Genomic DNA, 18,205 nt, shown 5'->3' on the forward strand with positions numbered 1-18,205 from the left:
AAAAAGAAAGAAAGAAAAGAAAAGAAAAAGTAAGTGGGCAGTCCAAACAGAGCTTTAAGTAAACCACTAATAAATCAGAATCTAATAATTGGTCTTTTCCACCTTATTCTACTTCATGACTGTTCTAAAAATGGCTGTCTCAAGACTGAATGTATAAGAATCCAGTAGCTGTTTAGTCAACGAGGCTGGTTATCTCAGCTGGTCTTCAGTAGATATCAGAATTTCAAAGAAGTAGGCTCTAATGCCAGTGTAGGGATGAACTTTCCAGAGAGTAAGGGCAAGCAGGAGGAGCAAAGACTTCCTTCCCCCATGCCCTTTGTATAGGCTGCCACCAGAAGGTCTGGTCTAGGTTTAAAGTGGATCTTCCAATCTCAAAAAGATCCAGATTTAGGGGGTCTTTCCCACTTCAAATGATTCAGTCATGAGCAATTTCCCGGCTGAGAGCTCAGCGGTTAAGAGCAAACTAAAAACTAAAAATGAAACGTTGGGTTTTAGTGGATTCTAATTGTAGTCAAATGGACAACCAATCACATATTCCAATTATAAACCCTCTGTCTTGGGGTGTGAGAGATGTCTCAGTGGTTACGTGTGCTTTCTGCTCTCCCAGGGAGATTCATGATCACTTGTAACTCCAGCTCCATGGAATCTGACACCCTCTTGTGGCCTCAGTGACCACCTGCACGAGTGCGCGCGCGCGCGTGCGCGCGCACACACACACACACACACACACACCAAAAAAAAAAAAAAAAAAAAAAACTACACCTCTAGAGACAGACACAACTGTGAATGGTATTCATGTTCTCTCGTGGGTAATGTCAGGTGACATCTCTCTTCCCCTGTCCCCTACAAGAAGGCCTATTTATGATAGGTAACAGGAAAACCCTTTAACCCAGTTTTGTCCCTCTATCCTCCAAGGACAGACATCTCAGGTGAGGAGGTGGTGGGTTTCCGGTTGGAGAGGCTGCTTTTTAGGTCTCTGCTCTCTGTGACCCAAGCCATGCATGCTTGACTCGAGGCAACAGTGCCCCTTTCATATCAAGGGGACAGTGGCTTCTGCCTCTGTGGGTTGCTGTTTTAATTGGATCCTTTTTTTTTGGGGGGGGGGTGGGTTTTTCGAGACAAGGTTTGTCTGTGAGACCCCTGGCTGTCCTGGAACTCACTCTGTAGACCAGGCTGGCCTCGAACTCAGAAATCCGCCTGCCTTTGCCTCCCAAGTGCTGGGATTAAAGGAGTGCGCCACCACCGCCCGGCTTAATTGAATTCTTAACTTGAATGGGTTTTGGCACACTGTAAATGTGTTTATTATATTTTGGTTGGTTTATTGATTGGATGTGTGTGCACATACATGTGCCGTGGCACATGTGTGGAGGTCAAAGGATAGCTAGCTTGTGGGAGTTGACTCTCTTGTTCCATCATATAGGTCTTGGAAATAGAACTCAGGACATCAGGCTTGACAGCTGGTGCCTTTACCTGCTGAGTCATCTCTCTGGCCCAAGTGTGCTTTATAATTGTGTGTGTGTGTGTGTGCGTGTGTGTGTAATAATGTATCATAATATATAAGTAAAGTGTTTATTGCCTTTGTGAGACAAGGTCTTATATAACCCAGGCTAGGCTATAACTCTCTGTGTAGTTGAGAATATTCTTGAACTCCTGATCCTCCTGCATCTACCTCTCGAGTACTGGGATAATTTTGGTGTACCACCACATCAGGTGTATTTATTCTTTTTTTAGTGTAATAATTATCGTTACTATCATTGTAACGATGTAATGGCCTGTCTCCTCCTGACTTTAAAAGGAAAGAAGTTGCTTTTCTCTTGACTCTAGAAAGAAAGAAAAAAAATCAAATCAAGGACTCTTCTTTGAGATTTGGTAATTGTCCCTGGTGCCTGCCTGCCTTCCTTTCTTCCTTTCTTCCTTCCTTCCTTCCTCCTTTCTTTCTTTCATTTATTTTTTATTATTTTTGTTTTGTTTGTTTTGGATTGGTTTTTCAAGACAGGATTTCTCTGTGTAGCCTTGGCTGTTCTGGAACTCTCTTTGTAGACCAGCCTGGCCTTGAACTCACAGAGATCCGTCTGCTTCTGTCTCCTGAATACTGGGATCAAAGGTGTGGAAACCACTCTGCCCACCCTGGTGTTTTTCTACAACACTTAATGCTCCCCTCTCCCAGCCTGTAGAACTCTGCTTCTTACTCCCCTACCAATGCTTCAGTCTGGCAATGAATTCTGTAACTCAAGACCCACTTACCCTCTTCAAACTCAGTGTCTCCTGTTCCCTAACAACCCTCCCACCGCCATCCAGCTGGTTCTGACTGTATTCCAGCTGTTCCTCAGCTGTGTGTGTTGTTCTCAATCCATGTTCCCCACCCCATGAAATATCTATTTTTTTCTCTATCATTAATTAACTTGTTCAAGAAGTATCCACTAAGTACTGCTGATATGCCTAGAAGCTTAGGTACATTGGTAAGTGGACAAATTTCTTTAATTTTTAAAAAAGATTTATTTATTTTATGTGCTAGCGTTTTGCCTACATTTATGTATGTGAGCCATGTGTATGCTTGGTGCCCACGGAGGTCAAAGAAGGCACTGGATCTCCAGGATCTGGAGTTGCAGATGGTTGTGAACTATCACAAGGGTTCGAACCTAGGTAACAGGTGTGCTTAGCCACCAAGCCAACGCCAGTCCTCCAAAGTCCTTTGTAATAGAGGTTTTTGGTCTTATTGTATATGTGTTTGTGTAGATCTGTGTGTGTGTGTGTGTGTGTGTGTGTGTGTGTGTGTGTGTGTACAGGTGTATGAATGCCTGAGGATGCCTAGATCCCCAGGAACAGGAGTCAGAGTCACAGGTGGTTGTGACATGGGTGGTGCTGACATGGGTGCTGGGAATCCAACTCTTGGTCTTTTGCAGGAGCAGTAAGTGTTCTAACCTGACACCCATTTCTCCAGCCCCCACCGAGACACCCACTAGCTATTTTAACAGACATTCATTGAGAGCTGTTATGCTCATCTGTGGTAAGTGCTGGGTCTTTTCAGGGTGGCTCAGTGGGTTGAGGTACATGCTGTCAAGCCTGATGACCTGAGTTCAATTCTGGGTACCTACATGGAAAAACCGACTCTACCTATGCACAGTGACACACATTTATTCACACACAGACACACAATAAATAAATTACATCCCCCCCCACACACTCCAGAGTTCATGTTGGACTGTTTTGTTTTTTACGCTTTATTTATAATTTTTATTCACAGTTATATTCTATGTGGGTGCGTGTTCATGGAGGAGTTACAGATGTTGAAAGCTGCCTGATGTGGGTGCTGGGAACTGAATTCCAGTCCTCTAGAGAAGCAGCAAGCACTCTTAACTGCTGAGCCTCTATTCACACCCACCTTTTTTAGACAGAGCCTCCCTGTGTATCCCAGGCTGGCTTTGAACTCATAGAGATCCATCTGCTTCTGCCTCCTGACCTCCTGAGTACTAGGATTAAAGGCATGTGCCGTCACTTCTGTCTAAAAGACCGTCCCCCCTTTGGTTTCTTGAGGTACCCTGTCCCCCATTAACATTACATTGCTTATTTATTTTGTGTGCATATGTTTGCATGTGTGCCTGCATGCATGCTCCACTGTGTTGGTGTGGAGGTCAGAGGACACCTAGCAGGCAGCGTTTAGTTTTCTCCTTTGGCCATGAGGCCAGGGATTGAACTCATGCTGTCAAGTTTGGCGTCAAGTGCCTTTACCAGCTGCGCTGTCATTCTGGCTCTGTTTGGCTTTATTTTAAAACGAGAAAGGGATCTCTATCTGCAACCCAGGCTGGCCTCAAACTCTGAATCCCCCTGCCTCAGCCTCCTGAGTGCTGAGATTACAAGTAAATGTAACACAAGTGCCATCACATCTGGCTTGGAGCTAACATTCTTCTGTTGGGCAAAAATGTTAAGAAAAGTAAGTAAAAGGCTAGAGCCGGGTTTGTAGCTCAGTAGTGGCAGAGGACTTTCCTAGTGTGCACGGACTCTGGGCTTGATTCCTAATATTGCAATTTTTTAAATAAAAGGATGAGGAAATAGGTCACTAGTGTACCTGATAGTCCACTACAGTTAGAAGTCTGGGCAAGTGCCGATATCCCGCAGCAGAGGCTTGTCTGGTAGACTGTAGCGTTGTGGGACGGGGAGGAGCTGGTGAGTGGGAAATGAGGCCAGTGTAGGGGTGTGTGGGCGTGCAGAAGACTTTGACCCGTATTCTCTGTAAGAGAGAAAGTGACTAGCGTGATGGTGGTGGTGCACACCTTTAATCCCAGCACTTGGGAGGTAGAGGAGATGGACCTCGGAGTTTAAAGACAGCCTGGTCTGCACATCAAGGATAGCCAGGACTACACAGAGTGTTTCACGGGTGGGGGTGTGGGGAGGGAAGAAAACATGAATCTCACCTGTGCTGCCTGACTGGGATGAGGGTAGAAGAGCAGCAATGAGGAGGTCACCTGGGAGGACAGGTGAGGCGTCAGGTGGAGAGGAGGGAGCAGGCTGTGCTGACAGGTTGGCTCTGACAGGATGGCTGTAAGGTCTGTGGCCTGAGCAAATGGGGATGGTGGTGTTGCGGTCTGCCATTGGGGCACGGCAGGAAGAGGAGACTTGGGGTTGGGTAGCAATCGGGAGCTCAGTTTTTAACTTTATAAAACCCAAGGCACCCCCTGCTAGACATTTGAGAGGACATCAGAGTGACGCTGGGTAGGGAGTCTAGAGGGAACAAACATCTGTAGATGCCATTTTCTATGATTCTTTTCAAATCAATTTCCAACATAAAATAGAATGATGGTTTGCCGCCATCCTGCACCCGCACCCGGCCTCCACAGCCACTCCTGCCTGTTGTTACTCCTATTTAAAGACATAAGGCCACAGGATAGCTCCGTAGGAGTGAGTCCCAAGTCCCGGGCTGACCCATCATGAGAAGGTGGAGAAGATGAGGGGGCAACAAGGAGAGAAAATAGGCATCGACGTAGGAAACCCCCCTGAGCCAGGTGAAGGATCGAGCAGTTGTTGAATGACAGCTACAGTTCAGGGTGGTGTATGTGCAGAAGAAGTAGATACAGGAGGGAGGGTGTGAGACCTGACCTAGTTAAGAGCCAGGGAAGGCTCCCCGGGGCAGAGGAGATTTAAATTGCGGGCTCCTGTCATCCTCTTTATTACAACGAAGCGCCTGCCTCCTCTGCCCTGCTGCAGCCTCGGCCCACTTCTCCTGTTTGGAATGGCTTAATTGAGGACCATGTGGCAGCCACTAGTGGGTTGCTGGGCACAGCATGCTTAGACTGCAAATTTTGCCTGAGCTCAGCTTTAATCCTGACTTCAATACTTCCACTCCGGATGGGAACTGGTCCAGGATGGACTTTCTAACCTGGACACCCTGCAGTTTCTAGGCTGTTTTGACAGAGGCCCTCTGGAATCTCGCTCTGAATTGTCCTCCTGGGGACCTCCAATGCTTCCTGCATCACTGGAGCATTTGGGAACTAAGAAAAGCAACGAGTCACCTTAGGGAAGGCTGCTAGCGAGGACACAGCAGGGTAGGTAGCTAGACATATCAGTGAATCAATATTGCACTGGTTTAACAAAGGACCATAAGGAAGAGAACTCTCTAGAAAGTATTAGGAGAGGGAACATGTCTCACCCATCACCAATCCCCAGCTAGGATGGCAGTGGAGGGGGTGGGTGGGAAGCGTGTTGACTAAACTTGACAGTTCGGTAAGGGACACCAGCCTTAGGCTGGCCTTCCAACATCGTCTCCAAATGCAGCATGATTCCCCCATGTCTGTCATTCATACGGACCCTGTGCAAAATTCCCGTAAGGGCCTCTTGGTGGCTCCCAGAAAAACAGGCACAAACAGGGTTTTACTGCCAAGCTTTTTTTCTAGCTTCCCAAGCGAAGGCAACTGTTGGTCTTCCCCCTGCCGGCGCTCTGGGCTTCTGGAGGCGGTGCTTTCGGCAGCAGACACACAGTGAGGCTGTCATCCATCCGCTCCGACGTTCCTTTCACTTCCAGGCCTGCGGGCTTCCCACCCGGTGGCGGGTCCGGCACGTGCCAATATCCGCGCCCCCTCCCGGGCAGTCAGGGATGCTCTGCGCGCGCTACGGGCTGCGCAGGAAGGGAAATCCCCAGAGGAAGCCATTGTTGTCATGTTCCCTGTTGTCGTCATCGACCGAGGCGTGTCTAAGCCGGTTCCCCATTCTAGAGCTCGCCTGGGCCGCTGGGGGCGAGGCTAGCACACCAATCGCTGAAGTGCAGGATGACTCTTCGGCCACTCCACCACCAGCGCGATTGGAATTAGGGGAACTCCAGGGCAAGCAGTAAATTTAGAAAACCGACGGCGATGGGCAAGATGCTCGGGGCTTAGCTGAATAGAGACATAATTTCCACCTCGGCTCTAACACGGGCCAACAAGGTGACCTTGCCTGGTAGCTCTCCTCAGTTTGTCCTCCTGAGACGCAAGCTGAGGCCCTCAAGACCATTGGGGAGATTGGAAGGAGAGAGCCCCCATTGGTCCAGACAACGGCGCAGAGGGAAAGCGGACAGTGGCCCCAGGCGCGCGTGGGCGTAGGCTCGCGCCTAGGACACGCAGACTGGGTTTTCTGCTCTGCTTCTCCGCTCACTACCATCCCTTTGCGCACGCCGCCCCGCAAACCTGGCGCGAACCTAGCCGCACTCTCCCCCGCCGGAACAGCCTGCCCGCTGCCCGGTTTGTCTAATCCGTTTTAAGCCTCACCTCCTCCGCGAAGCTCTCCCGCCTTAACCCCATCACTTCCAGACACTGTGTGTCGTGCTCGCGGTGTCTTTGACTTTTCTCTGTTTTGTTTTGTTTGCCTTTTGGAAATGCACACATGATCTCCTTGTTTGGAACAGCCATGCTGAGGGCAGGAATCAATCCCAGGGCCTTAAATTCAGAAGGCTCGGTGTGTTCCAAAGGATGCGGTTGGTGGGTTTATTGCCTGGGCTGGGCTCACTACCCCCCTCCCCCCGCAAAGCGTTCTTTCCGTCCTTGCTCTCTCCCCTCCTCCCACGGACCCTCCTCTTCACAGACTGTCACAGCTGAAAGTGTACAATCCAATTCTCCCCCCCCCCCTTTTCATCCTACAGTGGCGGCAGGTGCGAGTAGAGAGCATTGAGCATTTGAAGTTTCGACTCCAGCCTTGGCCACCGACGGCTGTAAGTCAGTCCTTTCTCTGGGCTTCTGTCTTTCCCCAAATGAGCACTGAGTTAACAGTGAAGTAGGTAAGGAAGGAGTCACGTGCTGACAAATCGAACAAGCAGCGTCCCTCGATAAACAGTGGCCGTGGACCCTCAAGAGGTGACAGAGCACCTCCCGCCGCCCCAACCTCCCTGTGAGAAGGTGGTAACTCAGGTTCTTCAACTGCTAGCCCCGCGCAAATCGGACCCAGGTGGGGGGAAAGGATGGGGCATTTGTTCTAGGTCACGTAGCCTTGTATGGTTCTGGGACTTAGTTTACTCGTCTGGAAAGTAAGGATAATATATGGGTTGAAGGCCAGCAGGAAGGTTTTTGTTACCCAAGCTCCCTGTATAAAAATACATGATAATTAGCGGTACAGTGCTTGGCAGCAGATTTTGCTCATGAATTCCTATTCCAGAGCCTCCACAGTGGGATTTCTGGCTGGAGTCCTTAGAGTTGTTTGGGAATGTGTCACTGCTCACCCCAGATTCTCTCGGTTTCTCTCCAGATCGATTTGGCACCTGTTTCTGCCTCCGCGTGGGGGCCAGAGCCACAAACTGATTGGGTGGTGGGGCGATGTCCCTAAGCTGGCATGCATAGGACAATCAGTGTACCTTCAAAAAGTTGGTGTCAGAGGGGTCCCTAGGTGTGAAGAGCCAGGCTGGGAACCGGTGGGCGGGACTTGGGGAGAGGGCGCTGTGGTGGTTCACTCCCACCATCACCCCCACCCCACCCTACCCCATCCCACCACACCTCCCGGTTTGGCGCGAGGAAATGGGGCTTTGGATTTGGGGGCGGGTCCTGGAGGCGGGTCTTAGGCGTGGGAGATAGAGACTGTGGAGCCTGGAGGCGGGGTTTGGGGAGCTCGCCCCACTTGGGGCGGGGCTCCCGCGGCCGCGGGCTCTGCAGTTCGGACTCCCAGCGCCACAGTCGCCGCAGTTCCCTCCACACTGGTGGCCCAGCGGGGAGTCCGGGTGGTCCTTGGGCCGCTCGGACTTGGCGCAAGGCCTGCCCCGCCTCTACCCCTCTGTGCGGCCTAGACGGTCGGGGCAGCGGGGACATGGAACCTTCTCCAGCCACCAGAGGCTCGGAGACCACCCGCCTAGTGAGTCCCCGAGACCACAGCAGCGCCAGCGGCGGCCTGCGATTGAAGAGGTAGGACAGACCTGGGCTGGCCCTCAGCCCGGGGGGACGCCAGACTGATGCCATCGGTCCATTTCGTTGTCTCCCTTGGCGCGGGCCCGGCCCGCCTCCCCAGCGCCCCGCGACACCCCCCCCCAACTTCGCGACGCCGATCTGCTGGCCGCAGACAGCCCCACTCCCCGCCTTTGCCGAGATACCCCATGTTCTCGCGGCCGGGCGAAGCAAGTCCCCTGCCGCGGAGCCCTCAGTCTCCTGACCCCTGTGCCGCCTCCGCCGCTCCGTCGGATGAGCGGGCCAGGTGCGGCGATGTCCGCATTGCTCCGTGCGCCTCGCCTCCCGGCAACGGAAACCCAGCTTTAGGCCCCGGACCCTTCCCTCCGCACCCCGGGCTCGGGGTGCCCCATCCAGCCCCGGCCAGTTGTGGGCTCCGGCCCCGGGGATCCGCCCGGGCTCAGCGGGCGGCCGCGAGGAGCGAGGGGGCGGCGAGGAAGGAGCAGGTGCAGGCTGGGCGGCGGGGGGTATTCCCGGCTCCGCACAGACGGGGCCGGGGGCGGCGAGGTGTGAGATGAGGCGCCGAGCGGCCGGGACAGCGGGCCGGGGGCGGCGGCAGAACCTCCACCGCATCCTGCGGGCCTTCCGCGCCCGCTGCTCGCCGCCGGTTCCGTCTGCCCTGCCATCTCAGGGTGACCGCGACAGGCCCTCCCTGGCCACCTCCTCTGGCCATTTTGTCTAGGAGCGGACCGTCCGTTTGTCTCTGGAATTTGACAGGGTCTCGGGCTTTTTTCCTCCTTCTGTTCTTCCATTCTTTCTATTCCCCCTCCCCAGTCCTCTCCTTTTGTCTCTGATGTGGTCGTCTGTGTCACCACTTCTTGCCTTGGGAGGGGGCCTTAAACCTGAGTGGGTGGGGGAATGGGGGAGCAGAAGGACTGCAGGCGACTGCAGTGGCGGGCAGCTGTGGGGCTCCAGCTGTGTTCCTGGCATCTATTCCCATACCCTTTGACTTGGCATCAACCTCTCTTACTTGCCCAGGGGATACCCCAGGCCTCACCGTTTGCCCCTCGCTATGTATCGTTTCCTTGTTTGTTGGGGAATTTCAGAAGGCCAGGGAAAGAAACAGCTGCCAGCCCTGGACAAAACGTAGTCACACCTCCACACGCCAGCAGAGAGGCCCTTTAGTGCCCACTTGATGCCGAACAAAAGGAGGCAGCCTGTTGATGGGCGGCCACATTGATGGATGGCTGGGTTGCACCTTACAGGCCTGAGGAAGGTGACTAGACACAGCCCCCAAACTGCCCAGCATGCTCCGTCTTCACGGCTCGTGCACCCTCATCTCCCGGCCATTTCCGCCCTCATATGACCATTAGTCACCAAACCCTGCAGGACTTCCTGAGGTGCTGCCTGTTTACCTGACCCTCCTATGATAGTGCCTGGCAGAGCATCTAGACTATACTATGTCCTCTTTCTCCCACTCCACCATCAAGGTCATTTCAACATGAAGATCTGTGCTCTGTCAACCAGTGGGTCTGTTCTTTCCTTCCTTTGAGCCCTTTGCCTCAGCCCTTCACCCAGCACTCGCTTAAATGGCAAGCTGCAAACCTTGACATCACAATTCCACCTGTCAGGAGCCGCTCTGAGGGCTTATGTCTTCCGTGGATGCCTTCGCTGTTCACCCCCATTACATTAGCCCCTCCCTCTCCTGTGCCTACAGTGATTTGTTCAGATCCCTCCCACCCCGTCCCAGCTTCTCCCTGGTAGAAGTCACGTTATACAGTTGTGTCTCACCAGACGGGGCTCCTTGTTTGTGTAGTGTGTGGCATAACTCATGGAAGAAACAGAGATGGGCTCTGAAGCCACCGTCGTCTCCCTGTGTCTTCTGGGAGCACCAGAATCATGCACACTCATTCTCAGCCTGGGAGAGGGCTTTCCATTCGAGAAGTAAACCTACCTCCCCCCTCTAGAGTATCCCTGATAACCGCTGGATGTCCCCACCCTCAGCTCACTCAGCAGTGTTCTTTTCAGCCAGATGGTTCCCAGGACCCCTTCCCATTTGCTGTGGGATTTGTCTACTCTAGAGCCATCCTTTCCCTTGGGGATCCTTGTTTTTCCTGTAGCTCAGGCCTGCTTTCTGTGCTGAGGGCCTTTGTTCTGTTCTTTCCTTGCAGAGGTTCAGGGAGGTTGATGGTTCAGGGAGTGAGAACTGGGCTAGAAAAGACTCAGTCAGTTTGAGCCCTGCCTGTGGCATTCCTAAGTAAGGCCCATCCCTGTTGTCAAGGGGTGTGTAGGCCAACTGGGCTCCAGGTAACATGGGCTGGACTCTAAATCCAGTGCTCCTTTCAAAGGACCTCACTTGCTTGTCCTGTCTTGAGAGGAAGGGGCACACAGTCTGGGAACTGAGGCATTGGAGGAGGCTGAGAGAGGTGCCCCGAGGCATTTGCTTGTAGCGTCTTCTCATCTCAGCTTTCTTCCATGTTTCTCTGGCACTTGGACCTGTCTCTGTCACAGTCTTCCACATTTCTGCAGGCCCTTCTGTGGTTCCCGCCATCTCCCCACTAGAATTCACTTGAGAATGCCGGGAGTTCCTCTGAGAGCAACATCTGCCTTCTGCTGTGTGCCACTGTGTCTAGTCCACATGCGTTCCGCTCACTAAGAATCCTCATCATCCAGGAAGTGTGTTCGCTCATTTTGCATTCCTGAGCTGCCTCTCACATAGACATTTGGTCAGTGTCTCAGCTCCCCCACCTGCCAGCTGTGTGCCCCCTACCCCAGCCTCACATTTCACCTTCACTTGTTAAACATTAGACCACACTGCTGTAAGAGCCTTTGTAGATACGGAATGCTGTGGCCTTGTGTGTGACAGGAGAGAGAGGCTGGGTCTGGCTGTTCATTAGAGAGCCCCACATGCCCACAAAGCTTTGGGCATAATGGGTCTAGTGCAGGGGCAGAGATGGGCCCATCTGCTGAGGCAGGCACTGTGAGTGACCAGGTCAGGCTCCAGGGTGAACATGTTGCCTGCCTCAGTCTTTTCACAGAGCCCTCAGAGCCTCTGCCTGAGGAGCCCAAGCTTGAGGGGATGGCCTTCCACCACTGCCACAAGGACCCCATGCCTCAGTCAGGCCTCTCTCCAGAGAGGGTGCAGGCCCGGAGGCAGCTGTATGCCGCCTGCGCTGTGTGCTTCATCTTCATGGCTGGGGAGGTGGTTGGTAAGTTGGGGGACACCCCTCCAAGTCCCACGTTCTGTACTTCCTCAGCCACCCTCCACCAAGAGTCCCTGGTTTCCTGGGTGGAGAAGCAAGGAAGAGAAAGGCAGAGAAGGGTTGGAAGGGTGGGACACTGAGGGGGATTCCAGTGAGCGAGCATGTGGGGTGTGGGCCAAGGCCTTGTGTGAACTAGCCCTTAATAACGTTATGAAAGTCAGATCTATTGCTATGGAAAGACTAGAAACAATACCTGTATTCTTACCACACGAGAGAACCCAGTCTCTTGCTGGTGTCCCCTCTTTCTTTTTCATACCTCTGTGCTCGTACTGCCCGTTTCCTAGAATCTGGCTATACATTTGCCCCTTGCAGGTGGGTATTTAGCGCACAGCTTGGCCATCATGACTGACGCCGCCCACTTGCTGGCAGACATAGGCAGCATGATGGGCAGCCTCTTTTCCCTCTGGCTCTCCACCCGGCCAGCCACCCGCACCATGACCTTTGGCTGGCACCGCTCAGGTAAGCCTTTGCATGGTTTGGTGCCCCTCCAGCACTGCCAGTGCCATAGGGCCGTGACCTGATAGCTTGTCTCTTCTGCAGAGACTCTGGGAGCTTTGGCCTCTGTGGTCTCCCTCTGGATAGTCACTGGCATCCTCCTGTACCTGGCCTTCCTCCGCCTGCTTCATAGCGACTACCACATCGAGGCGGGTGCCATGCTGCTGACGGCCAGCATTGCTGTCTGTGCCAATCTGCTGTACGTCCCAGTGTGGAGAGGGCACCGTGTGGGGTCCAGGGTGAGAGGGTTGTCTACCAGGATGGCAGAGCTCGTGTGTGTGTGTGTGTGTGTGTGTGTATGTGTGTGTACGTGCGCATGTGTGCGCTCTGTTGTCTTCATTAGGTGTGCTTGAAAAGAGGGAGAGAGACAGTTCAGCCAGGAGATATCTGTTGAGGGTCTCCTGGATGCTAGCCTTACGCGGGCACTTTTACTAGTATGGTCTTATTTAAGTCTTTCAATCCACGAGTGCTAGTTTTCCACCTAGTTCTTGCTAATGTAAAAGATACTGCCAGGGGCCAAGTGACGGTTTAAATAACAGGGCCAGTGCATGCATCCCCACCTCTGGCCCCGTGTCCAGTATCTTTTGTCCCTGACAGCATAACTCTTCTCTGTCAGGTAATGCTGTTTTCTTTCTGGGATGGGAAAGAGGTGGAGGTGGGTACTGTATGGGGCGGTGAGTGGGGCCAAGAACAGGCCATCTGCCTGAACCACCTGTCTTCTTCAGAATGGCCTTTGTACTGCACCAGACCGGAGCCCCCCACAGCCATGGATCTAGGGGTACAGAGTATGCACCCCTGGAGGAGGGGCATGGATACCCGCTGTCCCTGGGAAACACCAGTGTCCGGGCTGCCTTTGTGCACGTGCTGGGAGATCTCCTTCAGAGCCTTGGGGTCCTGGCTGCCTCTATCCTCATCTACTTCAAGGTACTGTGATGGAAGCTGCCTCAGCCTCCCTCCCTGTCTGCATCCCCTCTTCTCCTCCTGGTACCCGCTGCCTCCCTCATCCACTTCACCTGCTAGCTTTCCAGAGCCTCTCCCAGCTTTGGGGTGTGTCTCCTTTCCCCTCTGCAAGATTCTCAGGGTGCCTTCAGGTTGTTTGCAAAGATGGCCCTAGAGCCTCCTCTGAGGTCACTGCTTCTCTGTCTCTCCAGCCTCAGTACAAGGTGGCCGATCCCATCAGCACCTTCCTCTTCTCTATCTGCGCCCTCGGGTCCACAGCTCCCACACTTCGTGATGTTCTCCTCGTCCTCATGGAAGGTGAATTCAGCACTGATGCTTCCCTTCCTGGGTCTCCCTCAGCTCCCACCCCTTCTCCAAAACACTGGGAGAAGGCTGATTCTTGGGGTCTTGCCAGAAAGAAGCCCCAGGTTAACGGGGTGGGGAAGAAAGGGACTGAGGGAAGTGGAGTGCGGTGGAGCTGTTCCTGAACAAGGCAGCCCGTGGCGGGAACATGGCGGTGTTGCTTGCAGGCGCCCCTCGAAGTGTGGAATTTGAGCCTGTAAGGGACACCTTGCTGTCAGTGCCGGGAGTCCGAGCGACCCATGATCTGCACCTGTGGGCCCTGACGCTTACGTACCATGTTGCCTCTGCACACCTGGCTATTGGTGAGTGAGCATTAACCCAGCCAGCCCCTTCTCAGAACCAGCCCCTCTGCCTCCACAGCTGGACAGCCTGGAATCCTGAGGTGTTGGTTGGTTGGTTGAGTCTGAGTCTCACTGTATCCAGGCAGCCTCTGAGATCCTCGTGCCTCAGTGTCCTGAGTTGCTGGGATTACACTTATAACATATTTTGCCACTGCCCCCCTCTTGCATGTGCACACCCACATTCTGAAGACAAGAAGGCCTGGCCATCCAGGCCTCTGAAGCAGCATGGGGAACCCAGTACCTTAACACCTCACCCTTACCTCAGGCCAGCTGGGTGACTGGCAGCTCTGCTCGGTAGGCTATCACACTGCTATTTAAAGTGGTGATTATGAAGCCTATATGGCAACTAGGGGAAATATTGTGGTATAATGCTTGAGGAAAAAAAAGCTGAATATAAATTATATCTACATTATGATTCAACTATTAAAATACATATACAGTGACTCATGAGCTGACAAAGGGTTTTTGAGTTTCTCCCAGATGCAAGAAGCAATCAGAGGCATGCAATTTGGATGCCAAAAATATCATAACTTGTGGGATGTTGGATGCTAACTCGAGAGGGACAGTGGGGCAGAATACTTAACATCCGGCTTGTCCTGGGAGGACAGTGGCGGGCTGCTGAGGTATCTAGCCATCTATTGATGCTCAGAGGCAGACAGGAAGAGGTGCTGGGGCACAACCGAGTGTTAGCATGGCCCATTGGAGTGAGTCTCACGTTTTCTGTACAATTTTCTGCTGTTCATATAACACAGAAGGAAAATCAGGAGCCTTATTCAGGCCTTTGGGGGTTTTTCTGTGCTGGGGCTCCTTCACTCTCCTTATCACAGCCCTTGGCTGGGCTGGACTCTCTGGGGACTGAGTCGCCTCTTATCGCCCTCCCACAGACTCCACGGCTGACCCTGAAGCTGTCCTGGCTGAAGCCTCATCCCGGCTCTATTCTCGGTTTGGATTCTCCAGCTGCACCCTGCAGGTGGAACGATACAAGCCTGAGATGGCCCAGTGTCCGCGCTGCCAGGAGCCCTCCCAAGCCTGAGCCGCAGCCCCACCCTCACCCCACTGCCAGGCCCAGGCTTGTGCCTGGGCACTCAGCATCTGCCTCCCAGATCACAGAAGGGACCTTTCTAAAGCTCTCCATCTTCCACCTGCCAATGCCCTAGCCCCTGCCCCGGTGGCCAAGAAAGACCAAAGTGTGTATGAAGGCAGTGGGGGGGAGGGAGGAGGATCAAATTGAATAGCTGTAAGCAATTCAGGGGTTTGGGGCATGTGGAAGCCCCCCGATCCGTGCTCCACATGGAGAATCATGCTTGTCCTTCTGTATGATTCTTGTGTCCCTGTGGCAGGCTGGCTGGCTAGCTGGGGACATCTGCCTGTCTGTGTGCTGTTCGTGTGCCTATGCCTGGGGAGGTCATCAGGGGCCCCCTCCCCACGTGATCCTTGCTCTGTCTATGCAGGGGCCCCAACGCCTGCACTTTGTTTGTGTGCCTAGTCCTGTGGTTTTGTCTGTTGTGTATGTGTGTTCTTTGGTGCTGTGGCCTGTGTGTTCCTGTGCCTGTGTGGCTGTGCTGGTCTGTGAGTCTGCTCCACCTGTGTGTCCGTATGGGATCTGTCTGTCCATCCCTGTGTCGGTGCTGTGTCCTCAGCTTTCCCCAAGGGAGAGGGAGGACTCCACTGCAGCTCCACCAATAAACTTGGATCTAACTGTATTTCTGTAGTCTGACTCCTCAGAGGTGGAATCCATAGTGACCCCACAGCCCTCCTGGCACTTACCACTTTTCCTCAGTGACCCCACAGCCCTCCTGGTACTTGCCACTTTTCTTCTGTCCCAGTCCACAGAGAGATTCAGACAGGGCTGAAAGCCACCAGTCATCCCCAGCTTTTCTAGCCCTGGGTTTTGACTCAGAGAAGTCCCTGTGTGAGCAGAGCGGGGGAGTGGTGGGGGGATCCTGGAGCCATTCCCACTTCAACCCCCCAGCAGGCCAGGATACTTTCCTGTTGGTAGTTACCTACACCCTCTTGGGGAAAGGGGCTAGACTACAGGGCTGCTGTGGGACCTTTGTTTGGGTGTGAGCTGTTAAATGAATATCAGGTTTTTTTTCTTTTTAAACATTTATTTTCCTGTCTTAAAACCATATACTTATCAGATTCTTACAACCCCCTCCCCCTTCTCTCTTTCTCTCTCTCTGGCTTTCACTCTTGCAGCTAACCTTGAGCTCTCAATCTTCCTGCCTCTGCTTCCCAAGAGCTGGGATTATAGTCTTGAGCTACTATATCCTGCTAGTCCTTAAGAAAGCAAACTCGCTAGGCTTTGGCTTTAGGCCCATGCTTTGGAGCAGCAGGAGGTAGCTGGACCTTCCTCCCTGGGTTGATCGAGTTCCAGCCCAAAGGCCAGGTCCTGGTCATAGTCATTGGCCCATTCACATTTCTGTGAGCCTTCCTCCCCATAGTGGGAATATGTTATCCCATGATAAAAACTGATTATTTTTTAATCATAAAAGCAATATATCGCCGGGCGGTGGTGGCGCACGCCTTTAATCCCAGCACTTGGGAGGCAGAGGCAGGCGGATTTCTGAGTTCGAGGCCAGCCTGGTCTGCAGAGTGAGTTCTAGGACTGCCAGGGCTAAGAGAAACCCTGTCTCGGGGGGGCGGGGGAAGCAATATATTCTTTGTTGAGGTTCAACGAAGGAGAAGTCAGTGTTTTCTATACTTACTCTCAGAAGTAAGTGCTGCCCAGCCCCCCTTCCTGTGTGCATACTAATATCTATATAATGTAAGTGGGCTCCCATCATAGGATTCATGCTGTCAGCAGCTTCGATTACCTACCACCGTGCATCCTAGACACGTTTCCCCCAGCAGCACACGGATTTCATGACATTTTCAAGACGAGGCTTTTGGACATGTCGACAGTAGGCTCCCTTGCTGACATCCAGCTGGGAGCCTGGCCAGGCTGGGCACTTAGCGGATGGCAGCAATGGCTGGTTTGGAGCTGGGGGTGGAGGGCTGGGGCCCACCCACTCAGGCAGGCTGCAGGGGCTGCCCCAGCTGCTCTCCATGCTTTGCTAGCTCCTGACACTTTCTCATTTTCCGTCTCATTGACTACAGGCCCCAAGTGACAGTTTGGGGGTGGGGACGAGTGGGGGAATGGAGAGGAGTGGTGAGCAGGGAGGACATGGGGACGGTCACCCTGTGAACAGCTTTAATCTGCTGCCACCAAGATGCCCGGGTCAGGGGAGGGAGCTGAGTACTCAGGACACAAAGAGACCATGATGCTCCCAGACTAGCTACCAGTCTGTACCCTACAAGATTCACTGAGGTCACCTGCCTATGACCTGGGCGATGGGGCAGGAACACAGGCTAGCCCCTCTGGCCTACTTTAGACCCTTGAAGTACTGGCCCTGTCCCAGCATACTGCTGCTTCCAGACCTGGGGCTCTGGGGCCAGCTCTGCAAATTCTGGTCACTGCCTGCCTGGATTTCAGCTTACCCAGTGGTGACACCATGGGTGTGAGCATGCCCGGTATGTGGAGGGGATGCACAAAAAGATCATTAGCTTTGGGGTAAAACCCAGGAAACAGAGACAGGAATAATGTCACCAGGCATTGTGGCAGAGTCAGGGACCAACTGTATTGAGAGCAGACTCTCTGTGCAGAGGACTAAAGTGAGAGGGAAACTGAGGCTGATCTGTTCATACAACTCTTGCTGTCAGAGATGAGATTTAAAACTTGCTTTGGCAGCTGGGAGGCAGGGCCCTGTTTCCTCTGCCTTTTTGTCTTCCTTCGGTCACAGGCTTTGTCAAGGATAGAGGAGCAGGGCAAGACCAAGAAGCCAGAGGGAGCAGCGTGTTCTCCACCACTCATTGGTGCTCCCTCCCAAGGGAGCTAAGGAATCCCTTATCTGCAGCGAAGCCATCACCCTTCCTATTATCCCCAACCCATTTGCTTATCTGGAAGTCCCTCCCTCCAGGTACCCTTCTCCGCTGATAAAAAACATGGTTGGGGAGCTGTGAGGTGAGGGAGCTAAAGGGGGAGGAGCTGGAAGGAACACAAGGCAAGGGGAGGACCCATCAGTCCATCAAAGGCCTGGCATCTCTAGCAGCTGAGTGACTGGGGAGGAGGGGGGCCTGCCTGCCAGAGTGGGACCAGAAGAACTGAAGCCTAGCACAGGCAGGGAGCTGGGCTCTCTTGTGAAAGTACAGCTGGGATTCTTCAGAAGCGGCTGGAGACCAAGGGTAGCTGAGGCTGATGGATCTTAAGAGGCTTGTGCTGAACAAATTGGGCCAGAGACACCTTCTCATTGGGAAACTCAGAGCCTGACTCCATCGTGTATGAGAGCTATAGGCCAAGACTCAGTAATGCAGGACCGTCTGTCAGGCTCAGGGGAAAGAAAGAAAGCCGTAACCACCTCCAGTCCCTTTCAGGAATTTCACCACACACTAGTCTGAAGGGGATGCTATGGTGTATAGCTATGGTGCACTG

General features: G+C 53.1%; 1 protein-coding gene across 2 annotated transcripts in view; it reads left to right on the forward strand.

The window, feature by feature from the left end:
* The window catches only part of Slc30a3 (solute carrier family 30 member 3), a 20,649-nt gene extending 5,212 nt beyond the window's left edge, over positions 1 to 15,437 (forward strand). The window contains exons 2-9 of one of the 2 annotated variants that reach the window (XM_028782820.1): positions 7,109 to 7,177; positions 11,361 to 11,542; positions 11,909 to 12,055; positions 12,137 to 12,290; positions 12,817 to 13,015; positions 13,243 to 13,348; positions 13,561 to 13,695; positions 14,619 to 15,437. In XM_028782820.1, the coding sequence (XP_028638653.1) occupies positions 11,413 to 11,542; positions 11,909 to 12,055; positions 12,137 to 12,290; positions 12,817 to 13,015; positions 13,243 to 13,348; positions 13,561 to 13,695; positions 14,619 to 14,767 (1,020 nt within the window). In that variant the 5' untranslated portion in view covers positions 7,109 to 7,177; positions 11,361 to 11,412 and the 3' untranslated portion in view covers positions 14,768 to 15,437. Of the gene's footprint in view, positions 1 to 7,108; positions 7,178 to 8,088; positions 8,355 to 11,360; positions 11,543 to 11,908; positions 12,056 to 12,136; positions 12,291 to 12,816; positions 13,016 to 13,242; positions 13,349 to 13,560; positions 13,696 to 14,618 lie in introns of those variants that run through there. The other variant, XM_028782819.1, reaches the window with a different exon arrangement.
* Positions 15,438 to 18,205: the final 2,768 nt, after the last annotated feature.

The sequence above is a fragment of the Grammomys surdaster genome, unplaced genomic scaffold (assembly GCF_004785775.1).
Source record: "Grammomys surdaster isolate TR1022 unplaced genomic scaffold, NIH_TR_1.0 885, whole genome shotgun sequence".
NCBI classification, from domain to species: domain Eukaryota; kingdom Metazoa; phylum Chordata; class Mammalia; order Rodentia; family Muridae; genus Grammomys; species Grammomys surdaster.